This window comes from Notamacropus eugenii, chromosome 3, assembly GCF_028372415.1.
Source record: "Notamacropus eugenii isolate mMacEug1 chromosome 3, mMacEug1.pri_v2, whole genome shotgun sequence".
NCBI classification, from domain to species: domain Eukaryota; kingdom Metazoa; phylum Chordata; class Mammalia; order Diprotodontia; family Macropodidae; genus Notamacropus; species Notamacropus eugenii.
The window spans coordinates 170,448,272-170,466,283 of record NC_092874.1 but is presented as its reverse complement, the minus strand read 5'-3'; the positions used below and the strand labels follow the sequence as shown (position 1 = coordinate 170,466,283).

Sequence of the window (18,012 nt, the reverse complement as noted above, 5' to 3'; positions counted from 1 at the left end):
AGGCAAAGAAAGTCAGTTTCTACAATCTTTAGCCATAAGTCTTTGGGCTCAAGTAGAATCATAGGGACAGACCTTCTCCCTTCCAACTTTCATCCCAACACTAAATGCCTGATCCCATTTGAAAATCTCCCTTTATCCTCTTCTTTAGTCATAATGAGCTGGCTCCATAGTGATTATATACAGAAACCTAGAAGACACTATTTAGTCATAAGTTCAGGATTTGTTGTGTATATAAACCAAAAGGTAATATATTTTATGTCATCTGTCATCTGCATATACTTCCTGGAGAATAAATTTTGATATGCAGGCATCTACTTTGCCAGTGACTAGGGTAGACAATATAGGGAAAATTCTCTAAAATAATTGTTTCATATATTCATTTAAAAACTGTTTTTTAAGCACCTACCATGTGCACAACACTATGCTAGGAACTGGGAAAGAGGAAGAGGCAAAGATAAGACATAACCCTTGCTCCCAAACCCCTCATTATGTTACTAAACTGCTTCTTACCCAATATGCGCCATAAAGACTATAAAAAAGTTAGATGGGCAATAGACATTTGGATAGTGACTAGTGAATTCAAATAAGAAAACTAGTGCTTTAAGACTTTTTCAGTTTTATTAAATGATAATAAAAAGACAAGATTAAGTAGTTATTTACAGTTAAAGAAACACTTTTATTTCAGCAACCTTGAAAGAAGACACTACTATTCCCATGTAAAAAATGATGAAACTATGCCAGAGAAAAGGGACTCATCTCAGTTATAGTAAAGCAGCAAAGTCAGAATTTGACCCACATTTCTTGATTGAATCTATAGGTCTTTGCACCATGTCCCTTTCTACTCTATAATACTAGTAAATATCACCTCACTGGAATTTTGCTGGGCTGACACCATTCTGCTACTTGTGGGGGAGGAGGAAAGGAGAAGAGCTAGGAGCAGAGCCTGGAAAAGCTGGGAGCCAAAGGACTCTGCATTAACACTGTTTCCAGTCCTAACATAAGACCTCTTAATCATCTCATTAATGCTTGTCTTGTAGGGGCCTGGAAATCAATAAAAGAAAGTTCAAACAATATACTGTGTGAATCTACAGATCCGTCTTCCAGCTCCTTTTTCTGTACCCTGCGGACTTCTCCTGCACCAAGCCCAAGACACCAGGATCCACAGAACTGCCTTTTATTCCAGATTATTTTTGCAGTGTTCTGCCAACAATTGGCATGTCTTTAAAAGAAAAGCAAAAAGGTAGCAAAGATACATCGGGAAGGCAAAGGAAAGCAGGTGGCGAAGACAAGGAGAACATAAATCGAAGCCAAATGGAAGCCTGCCAGCAACCCGGAAATCAAATTGTGTCAGAGAGAAGGTTTGTGCAGAAAAAAAGAGATGAATAGGACAATGGATGGGTGAGAGGAATGACAAGAAGTCTCAACAAGAATTAATGAGAAGTGGAGGAAGCTTCCAGAAGTACTTTGAGTGAAAAGGGCCAGGACTAACATTATAAAAAGTGATATTGACATTTGCCTGAAAAATGCAACACTATCTACCTCATCTTTTCCTTTTTTCCACCCTAGTTAATTGGGGGAGGGGGGGGATAAAACAAAACCTAAAAGAAATATTCAAGGGGTCAATTTCAGAGGCTAGAAAGGTAATGTGTCTCCTTATTATCCAACATAGGTAATATAAAAGGTAATATTATCCAACATAAATAATTATCCAACATAAGTAATAAGGAAAGGTGATAATCATCTCCTTATTATCCAACATAGGCGATATGAAAAGTAAAGTTATCCAATATAAATAATTATCCAGCATAGGTGTATGTGTTCAGCCTTCGTTGCCGAAGAAGACCATGCCATCAGAGAAATAATGACATGACTTGCACTTGACTTTGTTTTGAGTGAGGGAAGCCTGTGCAGGTCACCAGCCTCACTTCTCCTCTAGAGCCATCTGAATCCAGTGACCAGATATTCATCAGGATGACTGGAGATGACCCAGGATGAGGCAATTGGGGTTAAGTGATTTGCCCAAGGTCACACAGCTAGTGAATGTCAAGTATAGGAAAGGTAATAAGTTTCTCTTTATTATCCAACATTTAGCAACAAATATTCCCTAAATCTATAGTGATGATAGACATTACCATAGAGGCAACTAGACAGCTCAGCAGATAGGGATGCAGACCTGGAATCAGAAAGAACTTAGTTCAAATTTGGCCTCAGACACTTACTAGCTGTGTGACCCTTGGCAAGTAAGTCATTTAACTTTTGTTTCCCTTGATCCAATGGAGAAAGAAATGGCAAACCAGTCCAGTAGCTTTTCCAAGAAAACTCCATAAACTATTGGTATGCTGTCATCCACAGGGACACAAAGAATCAGACACAACTGAACAACAACAAAGCATTATCACAGCACTACTAAAAAGTGAAATCAGAGCTCAAAGAAGAGCCTGAAGCAGAACATTTGTATCACAGTCTGTTGGGTCCCAAGATGATAGAGATGGGGGCCAACACATGACTGGATGGTCTGTGATGAACTTTCATGTCTTTGTATCAGTGGTGAATACTCCAATCAGTGAAGAACAGACAGCACTGTATCTTTGATGACAGTATAACTTGAGGATGGAGGAGCAGCTAGGTGGTGCAGTGGATAGAGGAGGAGTCAGGAGGACCTGAGTTCAAATCTTACCTCAGACACTTGACACTCACTAGCTGTGTGACCTTGGGCAAGTCACTTAACCCCAATTGCCTCATCCTGGGTCATCTCCAGTCATCCTGATGAATATCCAGATGGTCACTGGATTCAGATGACTGGAGGAGAAGTGAGGCTGGTGACCTGCACAGCTCTCCCTCACTCAAAGTCAAGTGCAAGTCATATCATTATTTCTCTGATGGCATAGTCTTCTTTGGCAACGAAGGATGAACACACACACACACACACACACACACACACACACAACTTGAGGATGGACTGTTGTTAATAATGTTTAACACATATTTATTAATAGATTAATATGCTTGTTGGCTTGAATTAATTCTGTGCTCCTCATAACCACTGGGTAGAACATTGGACTCAAGAGCTGGAAGATTTGGGTCAAATTCTGACTGTGCCATTTACTATTACTGTGATCCAGGGCAGGTGACTTAACCTTTTTCCAGTTTCAGTTTTCTCATCTGTAAAATGAGGAAATTAGACTCAGTCACCTTCAGCTCTAAGTCTATCATCCTATAGTACTGAAGTACTTTCAGGTGCATCCACATTGCTGTACCTGGATGTGTTTAGTTAAAATGAACATGATCGTCTCTTTGAAAATTGTATCTGCAAAACTATTTGATCATATCTGAACCTAGAGTTTTAACATCATTCTTCGTATTCTGTTGCACTTTGTACAATAAGTGATTAAGAATGACTAAAAGGACATAACCAGAAAAAAAGAAAGGCAAGAAAACTGTCTTAAATGGGGAAGAAGTGATAAAGAATGGTTATTTCAAGCTACATTCCAACTTTGTCCTTTCTGTCTTAGATCCTTATTTTCCCTGCTTGTTATTACCCATTCAAAGGTTCTAAATTCACCAAATATACAACAAGCATTTGATTTGCTAGATACTGTGCTAAGTGCTGGGCATAGAAAACTGAAATTAATAGCCCATGATTTTAAGGTCTCACATTCTAATGGACTTCAGTTAATACCTTTAGTGGACTTTCCTAGTGTACTTCCAATATCTTTACCATTACAAGGAGTTTGTCCACATTTCTATGAATTGTTGATGTGTCAGTGGTCTCAGAAATCCCTTGGAGAGTAATGCTTTTGTTATGTGACTTGCTTAGGGTCATAACGCTAACAAGTGTCTGTGGTCATATTTGAATTCGGGCCTTCCTGACTCCAAGCCCTACTACATAATCACAATGACGTGCTTAGCCATGAAACTGATGAGAAAAATTACTTCCCTCCCTTCTTTGTAGCGGAGGAGGATAGAAGACTGAATATACTGTCAGATGACCAGATTGATGTGCTGGTTAGTTTTGCTGAACTGCTTTTCTCTCCCCTTTTAATTCTTTGTTACAAGGAATGGTTTTTCAGACAATGGAGAAGGCATAATTTTCAGAAATTAAAGTAATATTAAAACCATAGCACTAAAAATTTTCGAGTTTCAGTGAGTTGAAAGTTTACCCTTCATTCATTGATCCAGCTACCCAGACATTCTTTCGTTCGCTCATTCAACAATATTAAAATCGTCTTGAGGGTGATAAATCCTCTTTAGAATTTAAGCTCTTTAAGAGTAAAGACATATGCACAACAACTCTCTACAGGATAGTGACCTTGGGGCCTCAGGAGCACTCAAAATAAATCAACGAAGATAAACGGGTACCAAGCTTTTGCAGTGTGCCCGCCACTAAGCCAGAGCGATACAATCTTCTCTGGGATACATCTGTGGGCACCCACAAGGCTTTTAAAATGAGTGAATGTGAGAAAAATACAATGTTGTTCTGTTTGCGCTACATTTTCACACGTAGACGACCTTGGAGCCACCGCTCGGAGGACTTCGGGCGGGTGAGAGAGAACAATTTGTAGGGCCAGGTGGGTGTCCATACCTCAGTTCCACTTACTGATTTTTCTCCCCGATAAGTGCTTGGCTGGAGGGCATTGCAATCCTCAGGAAGAAGGGGGGAGGGTGTGAAAGGGAGATGCAACCAGGATGCACCCCATCCCCCCCAAGCAATCCAAGCCAAACCAAACATCGACCATAAATCAGAGCGAAACCACCAGGATTAAAGATCTGCTTTTTTTCCCTTTCGCCTCCTTTGGCTGGGGGAGGGGTGATAACCTAGGCGCAGGGAGCTCGAGAAAACAGCAGGCAAACACACTTTCTTTGGCGGTGCCAAGGGGTCGAGGGGAAGGCCCTCCGGGCGCACCGCCCCCTCCCCGCCCCAGCTAAGCCCCGGGCGGAGAGAGCTCTGGCCTTTCCGGCCACCCCAGGTCTGGCTCGCCCGCTGTTCTCCGCCAGGCTTAGGGGCCGGCCCTGCCCCCTGGCACAGCTGCAGAGCGGGTCTGGTGGCCTAGGCGTCGGCAGCGAGCCCAGCTCGTCCACGGCCCCCTCCCGCCGCCGTGGCCGTGCCCTCCCGTTCGATGGCCGCCGCTCTCGGCCTGCGAGCCGTTACGGCCCGAGGGCCCCGCCGCCTCCTGGGCTGCCGGCGGGCTCTGCTCGGCTCCCGCGCCTGCAGTCGGGGAGCGGCCGGGGCCAGGCAGCCGCAGCCCGAACAGCAGCTCACCATCTGCCGGCAGCTGGATGGCATCAGGTCAGGCTCCGCAGGGCCCACGCAGAGCCGCCCCCCACGCAGTCCCTAGCTCTCGGGGGTTTCCTGGGGACTAAGGCGGTCGCAGGGGTCAGCTGCCCCTGGGCACCAGGACTTCCTGTCTTCTGGTTGGGTGGTGGCCTCCAGGAGCTCTTTGCCCGCTTCCATGGAAGCCTGGGCAGCAGAGCGGGCCAAGAAGCGGGCGTGGGGGGAGGCGGAACACACAAAAAGAGGCGAGCTTTTCCAGAACGGTTACTGGGGGCTTGAGCTCTGGGTTCCTCATTCAATCACTCTATTTCAGGAATGGAGGTGGGGCAAAGGTTATAATAGACCCCTCAAAAACAAAAAGTATATAAATGTTAGCTATTCTCATTATTATTTGCCCCCGCCCCCAATGTATCCTGGGGGCTGCACCCTTGGGCACCCGCCTGGTTGATGTGGAACCGATTTGGCCAGTACTTAGTATCTAGGAGAGCTAGAAGGGACCTTAAAGGAGGCAGTTTTAGCTAGTTCACTGCCTCCTGCGGCAGGGTAGATGGACCTTGAACTTCCTTTGTTGCAGACTAGTGGGATTTAAGGGAAGGTGGTACAGTCAGTCCCAAATAACCTCACATATCTGTGATCATATTTTTAAGAAGAGAAAAGAAAACAAAACAAAACTCAGACCTCAGTTGTAGGTGCTTCCTGGCCAAGTTAAGCAACTATGCATGTGCTCTCAGAGGAAGGCCTGTGATTTTCAGGAAGTCCTTCAAAACAATGTTACTTGCCTCAAACAGCTTAGTACAGTGTGTTCAGTATGTCAACAGATCAACTGTCAGGTCTTGCTCTGGCACTCTTGGGTGTTCTCCCTCTACCAAGGACACATTCATTCCCTGTGTGGTGGTAATTAACAGGATAAAATATATATAGAATAGTACTCACTTCTTTCCCCCTTTCCATCCTGCTTCTATATCACTTTTTTAAAACTCTCTCCCTGTAAGGAGCTTACAGGTACACAGTTGCACTACCACATATAAACACATTGGTTAGCTAACAAGCATGCATTAGGCACCTACCATGTGCCAGGCACTAGGGTAAGCATTGAGGTTACAAAGAAAGGGAAGGGAAAGACCAGTGCCCACTCCAAAGAAGGAGCTAGGTGGTGTGGTGGATGGAATACCAGGTATAGAGTCAGGAAAATCTGAGTTCAAGTCTCTTCTCAGACACTCACTATGTGACCTTAGGAAGGTCACATAACCCTGTCTGCCTCAGAGAAGGAAATGACATACCACTCCAGTGTCTGCCAAGAAAACCCCAAATGGGGTCATGAACACAACTGAAAACAACTAAACAACTCTGAAGGAACTGGAATTGTAATAGGGAAGACAACGTGCAAAGAACTATGTACAAACAAAATACAGAATAAATTGGAGGTTATCTCAGGGGAAAAGTGTTAATGAAATTGGCAAAGGCATCTTGAAGAAGGTGAGATTTTAGAATATTGAAGGAAATCCTCCCTCCCAAATGCACTCCTTACTCCAACCATTCAAGGTCCCCCAACATTTCCAGTATTGGGGACACTAAGACATTTATCTCAACAGAAATGGTTTGCTTAAAAAGCACAATTGAGGAACGAATATATAATGTGAAAGGGAATGGATTTTAACTCCTCCTTGCAGAATATCTCTGCTCGATTGTTGTATTCAATAGCTAGAATCCCTGCTGTACTTAGAAAAGATCATAAGCTTGATTACTGGCATGGTTTCTGGGGAGGTGGGGGGTGGAGTGACAAAGATTGGGTCAAAGGCTGTAACCTAGGGAGACCCACAAATTAACTGAAACATTTTTGTCTTCCATTATACAACTTTCACATCATTAAAAAAAAAAATTTAGTTTCCTTTTTAGAAACTCTGTCCCAACCACATCACTAGAATGTGTCTGTTCCTAGCAACTGGGTCTGAGTACCATATTCCAGTAACACCATATGTGTACTTGCCCTCATTTTGGCAGCTACATATCAGTAGACCAGTTAAGGTATTTTGGGAATCCATGGAAGTGTTATCACTGGTTTCACAATGTTTTCTACTAATGTATTGGAGTATAATTTATTGACTGTGGCTTTAAGATGGTCAAGCATTTTGAATTGCATGTTTTGAAGGAAAAGTTGCATGATAGAAAACTTAAGGCCACAGTCATTTTCATTTATAAGAAAGCAATAGTAAGTATAGAAGGAGGCCTTTTCTGATCTCCCCTCCTCCTTCTCCCCCACCCCTGCAACTTTGCTTTCTTTCTGAGATTACCTCCTGCTTATTCATTTTGCTTATGTATTGTATGTATGTACATAGTTCTTTGCATGTTGTCTTCTGTAATTGTAATGTGAGCTATGGCCATATGGCTATAGGCCAAGGACTATGTTTTTGCCTTTCTTTGTTCCCCTAATGCTTAGCACAGTTGCCTGGCTTGTTGTGAGTACTTAATAAATGATGATTGACTGACTGGCTAACTGGTGAACTCAAAAGCTCTGGATTTGGAGTCCAGGAGAGACTTGGATGCGAATCCTGCCTCTGACATAGACAATTCATTTAATCTCTTATCCTCAATGTTTATATCTGTAAAGGGCAGGGCTAATGCAACACTTACTTTGTAGGATTTCATGAGGATTAAAAGAGAGTAATTTAAGGAAAGCATTTTGCCAAAGCTTGAAGCACAGGGCCTGCCACTTAGCACATTGTAAATGTTTATTGATTGATTATAAAAATGTTATCTGTAATAATAATGGGCACCTAGGTGGTGCTGGGCCTGGTGTCAGGAGGACTCAGCTTACTGAGTTCAGATCTGGCCTCAGACACTTAACTAGCTGTGTGACCCTGGACAAGTATCCAGTATCTTTGCCAAGAAAATCCTAAAGGGCATCAGGAAGAGTTGGACACAACTAAACAATAAAAATAATGATGATGATGGTTAATAAATATAGTAGGTACATCAGAATCCCTTTCATTTAGGAAGACATTATTAGTAGCTCTTTTTCATATTATACTTTGTTTATTTCCCCTTAATTTTTAGAAACCATTGAGCACATGGCCAAGAGCAAACACTATAAATAATAGGCTAAAAAAAATATAAGCAATAAACACTTTTTTCACTGAATTTTTTTGAAAGAATGAAAAGAGTTGGTCAAGGACTGAAGAAGAGGAAGCCACAGTATTCCTGTTAATTTCCAGCCACTACAACACTTAATCTCCCTTCAGTTTCTTTATGAAATTTAAAAAGGTGTTGGTGAGGAGAGTTATATTAGCTGGTCTAGTCCGGCTAAGGTTTGGTCTGGCTCTAATCCTCTATGATGTTATAAACCATTAAAATCTAACCTCCATGCTTAGAATAGATTAGTTAAAAAAAACAATGCCTAAGTAGTCACAAAAGCTAATTTGTTATTCCCAAATCAACATGATTTCCTTGTTGTTGTTTAGTCATTTTTTAGTTGTATCCAATTCTTCAGGATTTTCATGGTAAAGATACTGGAGAGGTTTGCCATTTCCCTTTCCAACTCATATTACAAATGAGGAAACTGAGGCATACAGGGTAAAGTTGATGGGGTGTTTGGGTACTTATGCTTGAACCCCAATTCCAAGATCACATTTCTTTCTAGCTTCAAAACACTATCCCTGACAGTTTTCTCCCCAACCCAAGGACACTATGCCTAGCAATAATTCAAGAGTGAGCCCCAATAAAACAAACTATCTTTCCCTATCATAAGAACAAGCTGACCTCTGGGGAAATTCTCTTGTAAATACAGAACTATCTGGTAATCACAGAATTATCATGTATTGATTCCCAAAATTATTATGTTCAATCCAGAGGTCAAACTATACACTCAATTCTCAAAGCTATCTTGCTACCTTCAAATACTCCCCTGAGGAACCCCTTCCCCTGTTTTCCACTAGTGAATGACACCTGTGACCAAGGTTACGTTATCGCCTAATTAGTATATTTGCCAGATAATCTACTACTTTTCCCATATAAGCTTTAACATCATTCCAATTAAGTTACAAGTTCCTTAAGGAGTTCTGCACCCCATATTGGCACTTCAATAAACCATTGCCACATTGACTTGAAGAATGCTTGAGTCTGTGAATTCATTCCAGATGACCCTGTCCAATACTCTGGTCTTTGGGGGGTCCCTGAACCTCTCAAACTGCATTGAGGTGACTTTCCCAGGGTCCTAGCTAGTAAATGTCTGAGGCCAGATTCGAATTCAGGATGTTGATCTTCTTGACTCCAGGCCTAGCACTCTGTTCACTGAACCATCTGGCTGCTGCCACCTTAAGTACCTACAATAGGGTCAGTACTGACTTCTAAGCTCAAACTATGTGACTTTAGACAAAATAGTAAACCACTGTTTGTCCGTTTCTTTTTGTAAGATGGAAATATCAGCCCTCTTTTGATAATACTGCTTCAACCACACAAGACTTTTAACTTCAACATGAATGTGAGAAAACTAAGAGATAATTACCCAAGAGCTATCATGGTATCTATATTATAAATGATTAAGTAATATAAAATGCTCCTTTTTTTCCTCCTGTATTACTTTCAGAATTCAGATGGAGGTGGCAACTAATTGAAAGCAGAGTTTTCTTCTATATGTAACAGGTTTTCTCCAGCAGTCACTGTAGTAGATGGGCCTTTTCCCTTTCCTGGTTCCTGGTAATAAATAGCCTTACAGACCTAATTGGAACAGAAGTTTCTTCTTATGAACAGTGCTATTGAAACTGCTTCATGATCATTTGCTAAATACTACACAATGAATTTCATGCCTTACTCTTTAAAAAAAAAATATGCCCAGATTCTAGGCTAAAACAGGCTGAGTTAAAATAATTCAGCCAAAGTGTCAAGACATATATAGTCATAGTTACTACCAGGTAGACTCTGAAGTGCTTGGAATCTCCTGGGGATGGGAGTGGGGTGGGGGTGGGCGAGGTTACTGCATCATGGTGCCTACTTTAAGGGTTTTAGGAGACTTGAATCCTTTCCAAAATTTTGCTTTGGGCCCTGAAATTTACTTTAAGCTTATATCATTGTCCGGGTGATAACCTTTTTGATGTTTCCTGAGGCAGGAATACTTTGTCCTTCCAATAGAAATGTTTATAAGGAGCATCATGATACAGTGGGTGAAAGTGCTGGATTTGGAGACAGAGGACTGGAGGTCAAATCCTATTTTGACCGTTTATTTGGGGGAAAAAACAGTTTAGTTCTCTAGACTTTACTTTCCTCACCTTTAAAATAAGAGAGTTGTACTAGATGACTCAGGAGATCCCGTTCTGTTCTAAGCTTGTGATCCTATGGCAGTTCTCTTGGCTCTACCAAATGGAAATTATGAGCTGAACTAGTTTAAGACTGCTGCAACTTTTATACATATAAGTAAATAATGTTTATGGAAAACAAGAGAATGAACATCACATCCATTTGAAGAGAGCCATAAAATTGAAATGACATCCTGAAACTACCCAAGAATCATTAGTATTCTGATTGAACTGGGATTAATTCAGTCACCAATGGGGATAGTAGCAAGGGATGTTAATTATGGAGGGACCAAATTGCCCTACATTGCAGTGAGAAATATGAAATCCATCAAAAACGGGGAAAGTAATAATAAAAAAATCTAGGTGGAGAGTGACAGGAGGCTGATGTCAAATCAGTGAAATTGCATTTGACTCGTTGCTGATTTCTGTTCTGTTTTTATAACAGTAATAATAATCCATTTCTGCATACAGCCACCAGGATGATGATCCAGGTTATTAGAGTCAGCACATGGGGTATCATGAAACAATGATCAAGCAACTTTGCATGTACAAAGGCATTTTGTTCGATGGTTTTATCAAGAGTCCCTCTCCGGATATAAATTTTGTCCTTTTGTTCTCACACATTAGCAGCATTCTGCTGAATTACAGGACTCCATGAAAAGGGAGATGAGAAATGCTGTCACAGAGGCATTCTGACAAATGTGTCAGTTTCTGTTCTCCCCTAGAATGGGTGAGAGGAGCTCAGAGGAGGGGGAGGAAGAATTACGGTCATATTTGACTTTTTTCCTAACCTAATTCTGAAAAGCAGCTGGAAGGAATCAGGTGAAATAGCTTCTGTTTTGTCAGATTCTTTCTGGCTCCTGCCACTGTCATGCAAAACTTGGAGCTTCTCAGCAGAGGACAGTGATTTTGAAACTACTGTGCCTTGTCCTTTCCATGGAGGTGACAGCAATGTTTTTGACAGGAAACCCAGAGAAAAAAGAGAAACAAATCAAGAGAGGCGGATAAACCCAACCCTACCTTTCAAGTATTCTCTTCCTTGTTTTGACTTGAGTTGTGGCTTCAGCAAGTTGACAGCTACTCTAAATTGCAGAAACTAAGTAGTACCAGATCAGTTTTTTTCCCTTTTTAAAAAAAAATAATTCCCAACTTAGAAAGGAAAATGGAGGGCTTCTAACTTGTTTTGAAGGATACCTGACCTAGTAATTATAAAATGTTCTTCACAGGACCATTGTCTTGAATAATCCAAAGAAAAGAAATGCCCTGTCATTACCGATGCTGAAATCTCTCCAAAATGACATTCTCCATGATGCAGAAAGCAAAGATCTAAGAGTCATTATCATTTCAGGTATTTTCTTAATAATAAGAGTTTGGTCTTGAGAGTATATTTGTCTATTCCAATGCTCTACTAGTTTCAAGAAAGATTTATCTAAATTTGGAGGTTAATTTGGCAATTCACTCATATTTAGATAGAGAATTTTTAAATGTGAATTTCTAGGTGTACAAAATGATAATGTGATTAGGACCTTGGCGAAATTGCTATCTGGGTATAGATTACAGCATCATTAATAATGAACATTGATCAATGGGAATATTTCTTTTCCTTCTTCTTACTGTTGGATGGTGTATATTGTCAGTTTCAGTAATAGTGATCTCCCTCTCAAATTTCAGTAGTTGGTTTGCAGGGCACCCTCAAAAACTCCATTCATTTCTCCCCCTGCCTCTGCACACACTCAAAATTCTTTTTTATATGACTTTTTGTGTACCCTAAATTTTGTATCAATGGTTAGTCACCAATCTTTATTTGAAGAATGTTAAGTAACTAGGGGATTTGTGTGGCATGGTGGTGTTAGTGGTGGAAAGAGAATTTACCATTAGAACTAGGTTCTCTAATCCTAGCTTTGTCACTTTGAACAATTCACCTCAAAACTCTTATGTATCAGATGGCTTGCCATCTTGGGAAAGGGGAGGAGAAGGAAGGAGAGAGAAAAATATTTGGAACTCAAAATCTTATAAAAGTGAATGTTGAAAATTATCTTTACATGTAATTAGAAAAAATAAAATACTATTAAGTGGGAAAAAATAAAACAAAAAAACCCCCAAAAAACTCTGATACAAATGTTGAAGCACTACATAAATGCGAGTTAGGAATACCTGCTAGATAAGTATGATGCAGAGGTCATCTACCTCAACTGAAAAATGAGGGAATTGTGTTAGGTGACTATTAATATACCTTCAGCTTTAACATTCTATGCCTCTAATAATAATAATAATAATTTATACTGATACATTTATGTAATGTTTTTTATAAGTGTAAAGTACTTGTCTCATTCTATAGTCATGACAATCCTGTGAGATTAGTAAAGCAGGGTTTTGGTTTGGTTTTTTTTTTTTTTATCCCCATTTTACAGATGAAAAAAGAGAGACCCAAATAAGTTGGCTAACTTGCCCAAGGTCATGTAGCTAATAAGTGGAAGTCAGAACTTCAATCTAGATCTTCTGACTGAACCCTATGCTCATTCCATTCTACCTCACTGGCCATCCTGATTGCTGACCACTTTTCTGCTTTTGTAGGGTACCCAGACAGCAGCCCTGTTAAAGTCACGGTAGTTTTCAGTGACCTAATGCTTATAGATCCATCTGTGCCTGGGAGTCTAGTCGTAAAAGACTTGAGTTACAAATGCAGAAAATGTTCATCCAGTCTTGGAGAATGAATTTTAGTTTTCCCTTTTTTAATCACACACCTTCATCAGTTTCCCATTCTGATTTTGTGCAGGATATTACTTTTAGCTATCATTTTGTTTTTGTTCAGTTGAGTGTGACTTCTTGTGATCCCATGGACCATACTGTCTATGGAGTTTTCTTGGCAAAGATACTGGACTAGTTTGCCATTTCCTTCTGCAGTGGATTAAAGAAAACCTAGATTGAGTGACTTGTGCAAGGTCACATAGCTAGGAAGTGTCTGAGGTCAGATTTGAACCCAGGTCTTCCTGATTCCAGTGCTCTAGCCACTAAACCACCTAACTGCCTCCTTCAATTATCATAGCACAACATTAAATATACCTGTCCAAGTCAGCAGATGGATATCAGAATGTATCAGGTGCCAGGGCTCTATGAATATACGTTAATGTCAAAGGGTAGAAATAGGGTTGGATTTCTTAGAACTGACTTTTATATTTCTCTCTTTTTCTCTCCTCTGGACTTTTTTTTTTTTCAGCTGAAGGGCCTGTATTCTCCTCTGGCCATGATTTAAAGGAATTAACTGATGAGCAAAGCCAGGATTACCATAATGAAGTATTTCAGACATGTGCTGAGGTGAGGTAACCAGCATTGCAAGCTTGGAAATAATTATGGCAGTTTATCTTCTAGCTTAATTGTATTCATCCAGATCTTGCCTTTCTCCCTGGTGGCTCATAGCATTTCACAAACAAATTGAGACGCATCCTGACGCCTGTGTGCGTAGAGGGTCAGTAGAGCTTCCCCCATTCCATAAAATAGAGAACTAATGTTACTTTGTCATAGATCATCTTGCCTGGAGTCTTCCATGAAGTCTGTGATCTAATGAGAAACAGAATTAGACCTTCTGTACTCAGGCTGGTACCATGGAAAGGGCACTGAACCAGATTCCCTTTCTTCCAACTACTAGTGCCTCTCCCCTAAGATCACCTTGTGTCAAGTTGGTATGTACTTTCTATAAATTTACACATGTACGTATTGTCTCCCTGATAGAATGTAATCTACTTGAGGTCAGGGACATTTCCCTTTTTGTTTTTGTTTCTCCAGAGCCTAGCATAGTGCTTGACATGTAGTAGGCATTTAATAAATTCTTGTCTAGTGATTGATTAGTTGACTGAAGTCAGGAGATGTGGGTTCTAATCCTGACTCTGCCACTAATTTTCTGTATTACCATGGACAACTCATTTAACTGAATCTGGGTCGTAGTCCTCTCATATGTATAATTCAGGAGTTAGACAATGATTTTTGCCCTGCTTCCCAGCTCTGAAAGTATATGTATAAGTCTTTGCTTCTAGAAACCATTGAGGATACCAAAGTTGGTTTTGACCAAGATATATAATTCTTTTTCCACATCAGGACTGATAATGATGGGGAAGATAGTATTTCTTTCTTTCTTTCTTTCTTTCTTTTTTTAAGAAATTGAGAATACAAGTGGCAAGAAAGTATAAGAAAGAAAGATGGAAGCAAAGCCAGAGGGAGGGCCCAGCTCCTTGTACACACTCTGCTCTTTTGTCTAATCTTGAGGCTGTCTCAGTGTACATGACTAAGAGGGAAAACCATTGAAGGCTTTAGTAGGAAAGGAGGGCCAGGTCCTTGTTGCTTTGACCTCCAAGAACTCCAAGAACTTATTATGGCTCTGGGATTTCTTCCCTACTCAAGGGCAAAGATAAAGACTCAGAACTCCCTATGGCCTAGATTTGAAGTAATGGGCCAGTCATTGAAACTATGCCCTTGACTAGTGGTGTCAAATTCAAATGGAAACAGATCCCTGCAACTGAATAAATTTAAAAAACTACAAATTGTTACATTATATTTCTATTTATTATGTTAAACATTTCCCAGTTACAATTTGTTGATGAGGCAGTGAGGAAATGTGACTTATCCAGGTCATACAGCTAGTAAGTATAAAGTGTCTGAGGCTGCATTTGAACTCAGGTACTGCTGACTCCAGGACTAGCGCTCTATTTACTGTACCACCTACCTGTCCCACCCAATTACATTTTAATGAGTTTGACACCTCTGCTCTCTGCTTCTCTTTCCCAATCTGTTTTCTCCAGTCTTCTGGGGACTAGAAGTACCTAGTATTTATTCTGAGTTTGTTTGCCTGATTTATATCCTGTAAGCTATTTATTTAAAGGGGAAGTTGCTTAAACACCCCCCCCCCCCCCCCCCCCCCAGGAAACCAACACTAAGAAGTTGTTGTCTTTTATTACAAGATAATGTTCTCTTCTCAAAGAGGGATCATGGTACATAGCACAGAGGCTCTTACTTTTTTTGTGTGTCATGGATCCCTCTGATAGTCAATGAAACCTATGAACCCCTTCTCAAAATAATATTTTAAATGCACAAATAAAATATGCGGGCTTACAAAGGAAACCAATTTTATTGAAATACAGTTATCCAAAAATTTTTTTCCAAGTTCACAGGCCTCAGGCTAAGGACTCCTGGTAGTAGATAAAGTTAAAAATCAGGGTTCAGATCTCACCTTGCACACTAACGCTGTGATTGCTGGGCCAGTTACTTAACCTCTCTCTGTCTCAGTTTTCTGTTCTACAAAATGAGGGGTTTGGACTTAATGGCCTCTAAGCCATTGGCTCTAAATCCGTGACCCCTTGACCTACATGAGCTGAGGTCTAATATAGACTTCCCAGAGAAGGAGAATAAAATCATTCACTCTCCTTGGGAGGGTTAAAGCCCACACCTCAATACACTTCTTCTGACCCCCTAGGCAGGCAGGTTACAAATAACTTGACATACAGCTTAGCAGAGAGTGCTTCCTCGCAAAAAAGATGTAGTTCATAAACACACACCTGGACTCATGGCAATAGAATGGGAGAAGGAACATATCGATTCCTTTAATACCATTTCTGAGGAAATCAAATTGTCTTGGATGAATATGTGCACCACGAACTTGTGCAAGATTTCAATTTCCAAATGTAATCAACAAGGCAGATTGGAACAGAATGAGTTCGATATTTCATTGTTGAGTTCATGCATGAGAAAATTTGATTTTTGAGAGGAAGACATAGGAGGTGTCTGAATTTGCTCACCCCCTGACAAATATAGCAACTTTGGGACAAACGACAAATGTTGCATGCGAGTTCAGATGATTATTTACAGCATGGGGTGGGAAAAGGAACTTGAGTTAATTCAGGAATGGTAAGTGTGGTCATTTGAAAAGCAGAGATAATAACTGATGGGGCTCTTACGCACTTTGGCTCTGTATCAAAGAGGCCTGCTCTGTAGTTTTGTGTTTTCTTTCTTTTCAGGTTTAAGGGCTGAAATGTAGGTCCAAGTAAGAGCCTGTCCCTAACCTTCCATAAATAAGATAGGGCTGTAGCTAGAGGACTGTAGCCTTTCTCTAGGCTTAAGCTCCTTCTCAAGTACAGCTTCTGCTTTGCTGGGACTGGGATAAAGACTTATGTGGAACATGGAAATAACCAAAAAGCCAGTTGGCTTAAGTAAGGATCATCAAGGGTTTGCATTTGTGTATTAACCAGGCCTCTTGTTTCTTCAACCTTTGCCCAGTTTGGATTATTTCACCTTTCCTTTGTTTCCCTAAAAATGATAGTCAGGCAGAGAGATGAGATGTGATGTTGAACAGACAGTTTCCCTAGTAGTGTTTGCTTTAGTTTGCTTCCTGAAGGACTAGAGCTCAGTATTAGGATAAATTTCTTTCATGATATATTAATTTCAATTGTTCCTATTACCCCAGCCAGTATTCCAGCAGTAATACTCTTGGGTCGTTCCTACCCCAGCTCTGTGACTCTATCAATAGATATCATGGTGACATTACAGCCTCATGAGTCTAGTGGAAAGAAATTAAATTAGATTATTAGAAAATGAGATACTCATTTTTAATAAATTCTAACAAATGTAGAATTTTCCATGAATGAGAAAATTGACCTTAAAAAATAAATTATTTGAGGCAATTTCTTGAAGTTAAATGAAGACTGCTTTCGTGGTATAGGCCAGATATGTTGGATTTTCAGTCAAAACACCTGGGTTCAGACCCCAGCTCCGCTAAATATTCCCTATCTGACCTTTAGCAAGATAGCTAATCTCGTTTGGCCTTGATTTCCTTGTCTGAGACATGAAGAGGTTAGGCTAAATTGACTGCCTGTGGAGTTCCTTCAATCTCTAATCTTTTGGATTGTCCTTTCATAGTCCAAATTTGGTTTCAAGTATTAAAGTCTTAATATGTACAATTTATCCTGTAACTTATTAACATATAATCCTGTAATGAGAGTCCATTATCTATGACACTGCAGAAAACTTTGATCTGTGCTTGCTACCTGGAAACAGCCTATGCACAAGGAGCCAGTGAGTTAAAACGGAGAGGAAACAGTAGCGTTGTATATTAAGAGACAATAACAATAATGATAGCTAACATTTCCATAGCGATTTAAGGTTTACAGAGCGTTTACTGTCTCCTCTATCCTCATAATAACCTTGAGAAGTTCCATTGCTCTTCTCATTTTGTAGATGAGGGAACAAAAGCACAGCAAGATTGCCCAGGGTCATACGGCAGCTAGCGTCTGAGGCAAGATTTGAACTTAGGTCTTCCTGACTCCAAGTTCAACAGTCTATCCGCTACACACATTGCCGCCATGTATATACTCGCATGAGGAAATTACTCATATGAGGAAATCCAGAAACCAGAGCAGGAATAGCATGGGAAAGTATTGGAAAAAATTCAATGGAGGGACAAACAAA

General features: G+C 40.4%; 1 protein-coding gene across 1 annotated transcript in view; it reads left to right on the top strand.

The window, feature by feature from the left end:
* Positions 1 to 4,798: 4,798 nt before the first annotated feature.
* ECHDC3 (enoyl-CoA hydratase domain containing 3) overlaps positions 4,799 to 18,012 on the top strand; it is a 45,264-nt gene continuing 32,050 nt past the window's right edge. The window contains exons 1-3 of the mRNA XM_072653337.1: positions 4,799 to 5,287; positions 11,787 to 11,908; positions 13,778 to 13,875. Coding sequence (XP_072509438.1) covers positions 5,118 to 5,287; positions 11,787 to 11,908; positions 13,778 to 13,875 — 390 coding nt within the window. The 5' untranslated portion in view covers positions 4,799 to 5,117. The remainder of the gene's footprint in view (positions 5,288 to 11,786; positions 11,909 to 13,777; positions 13,876 to 18,012) is intronic.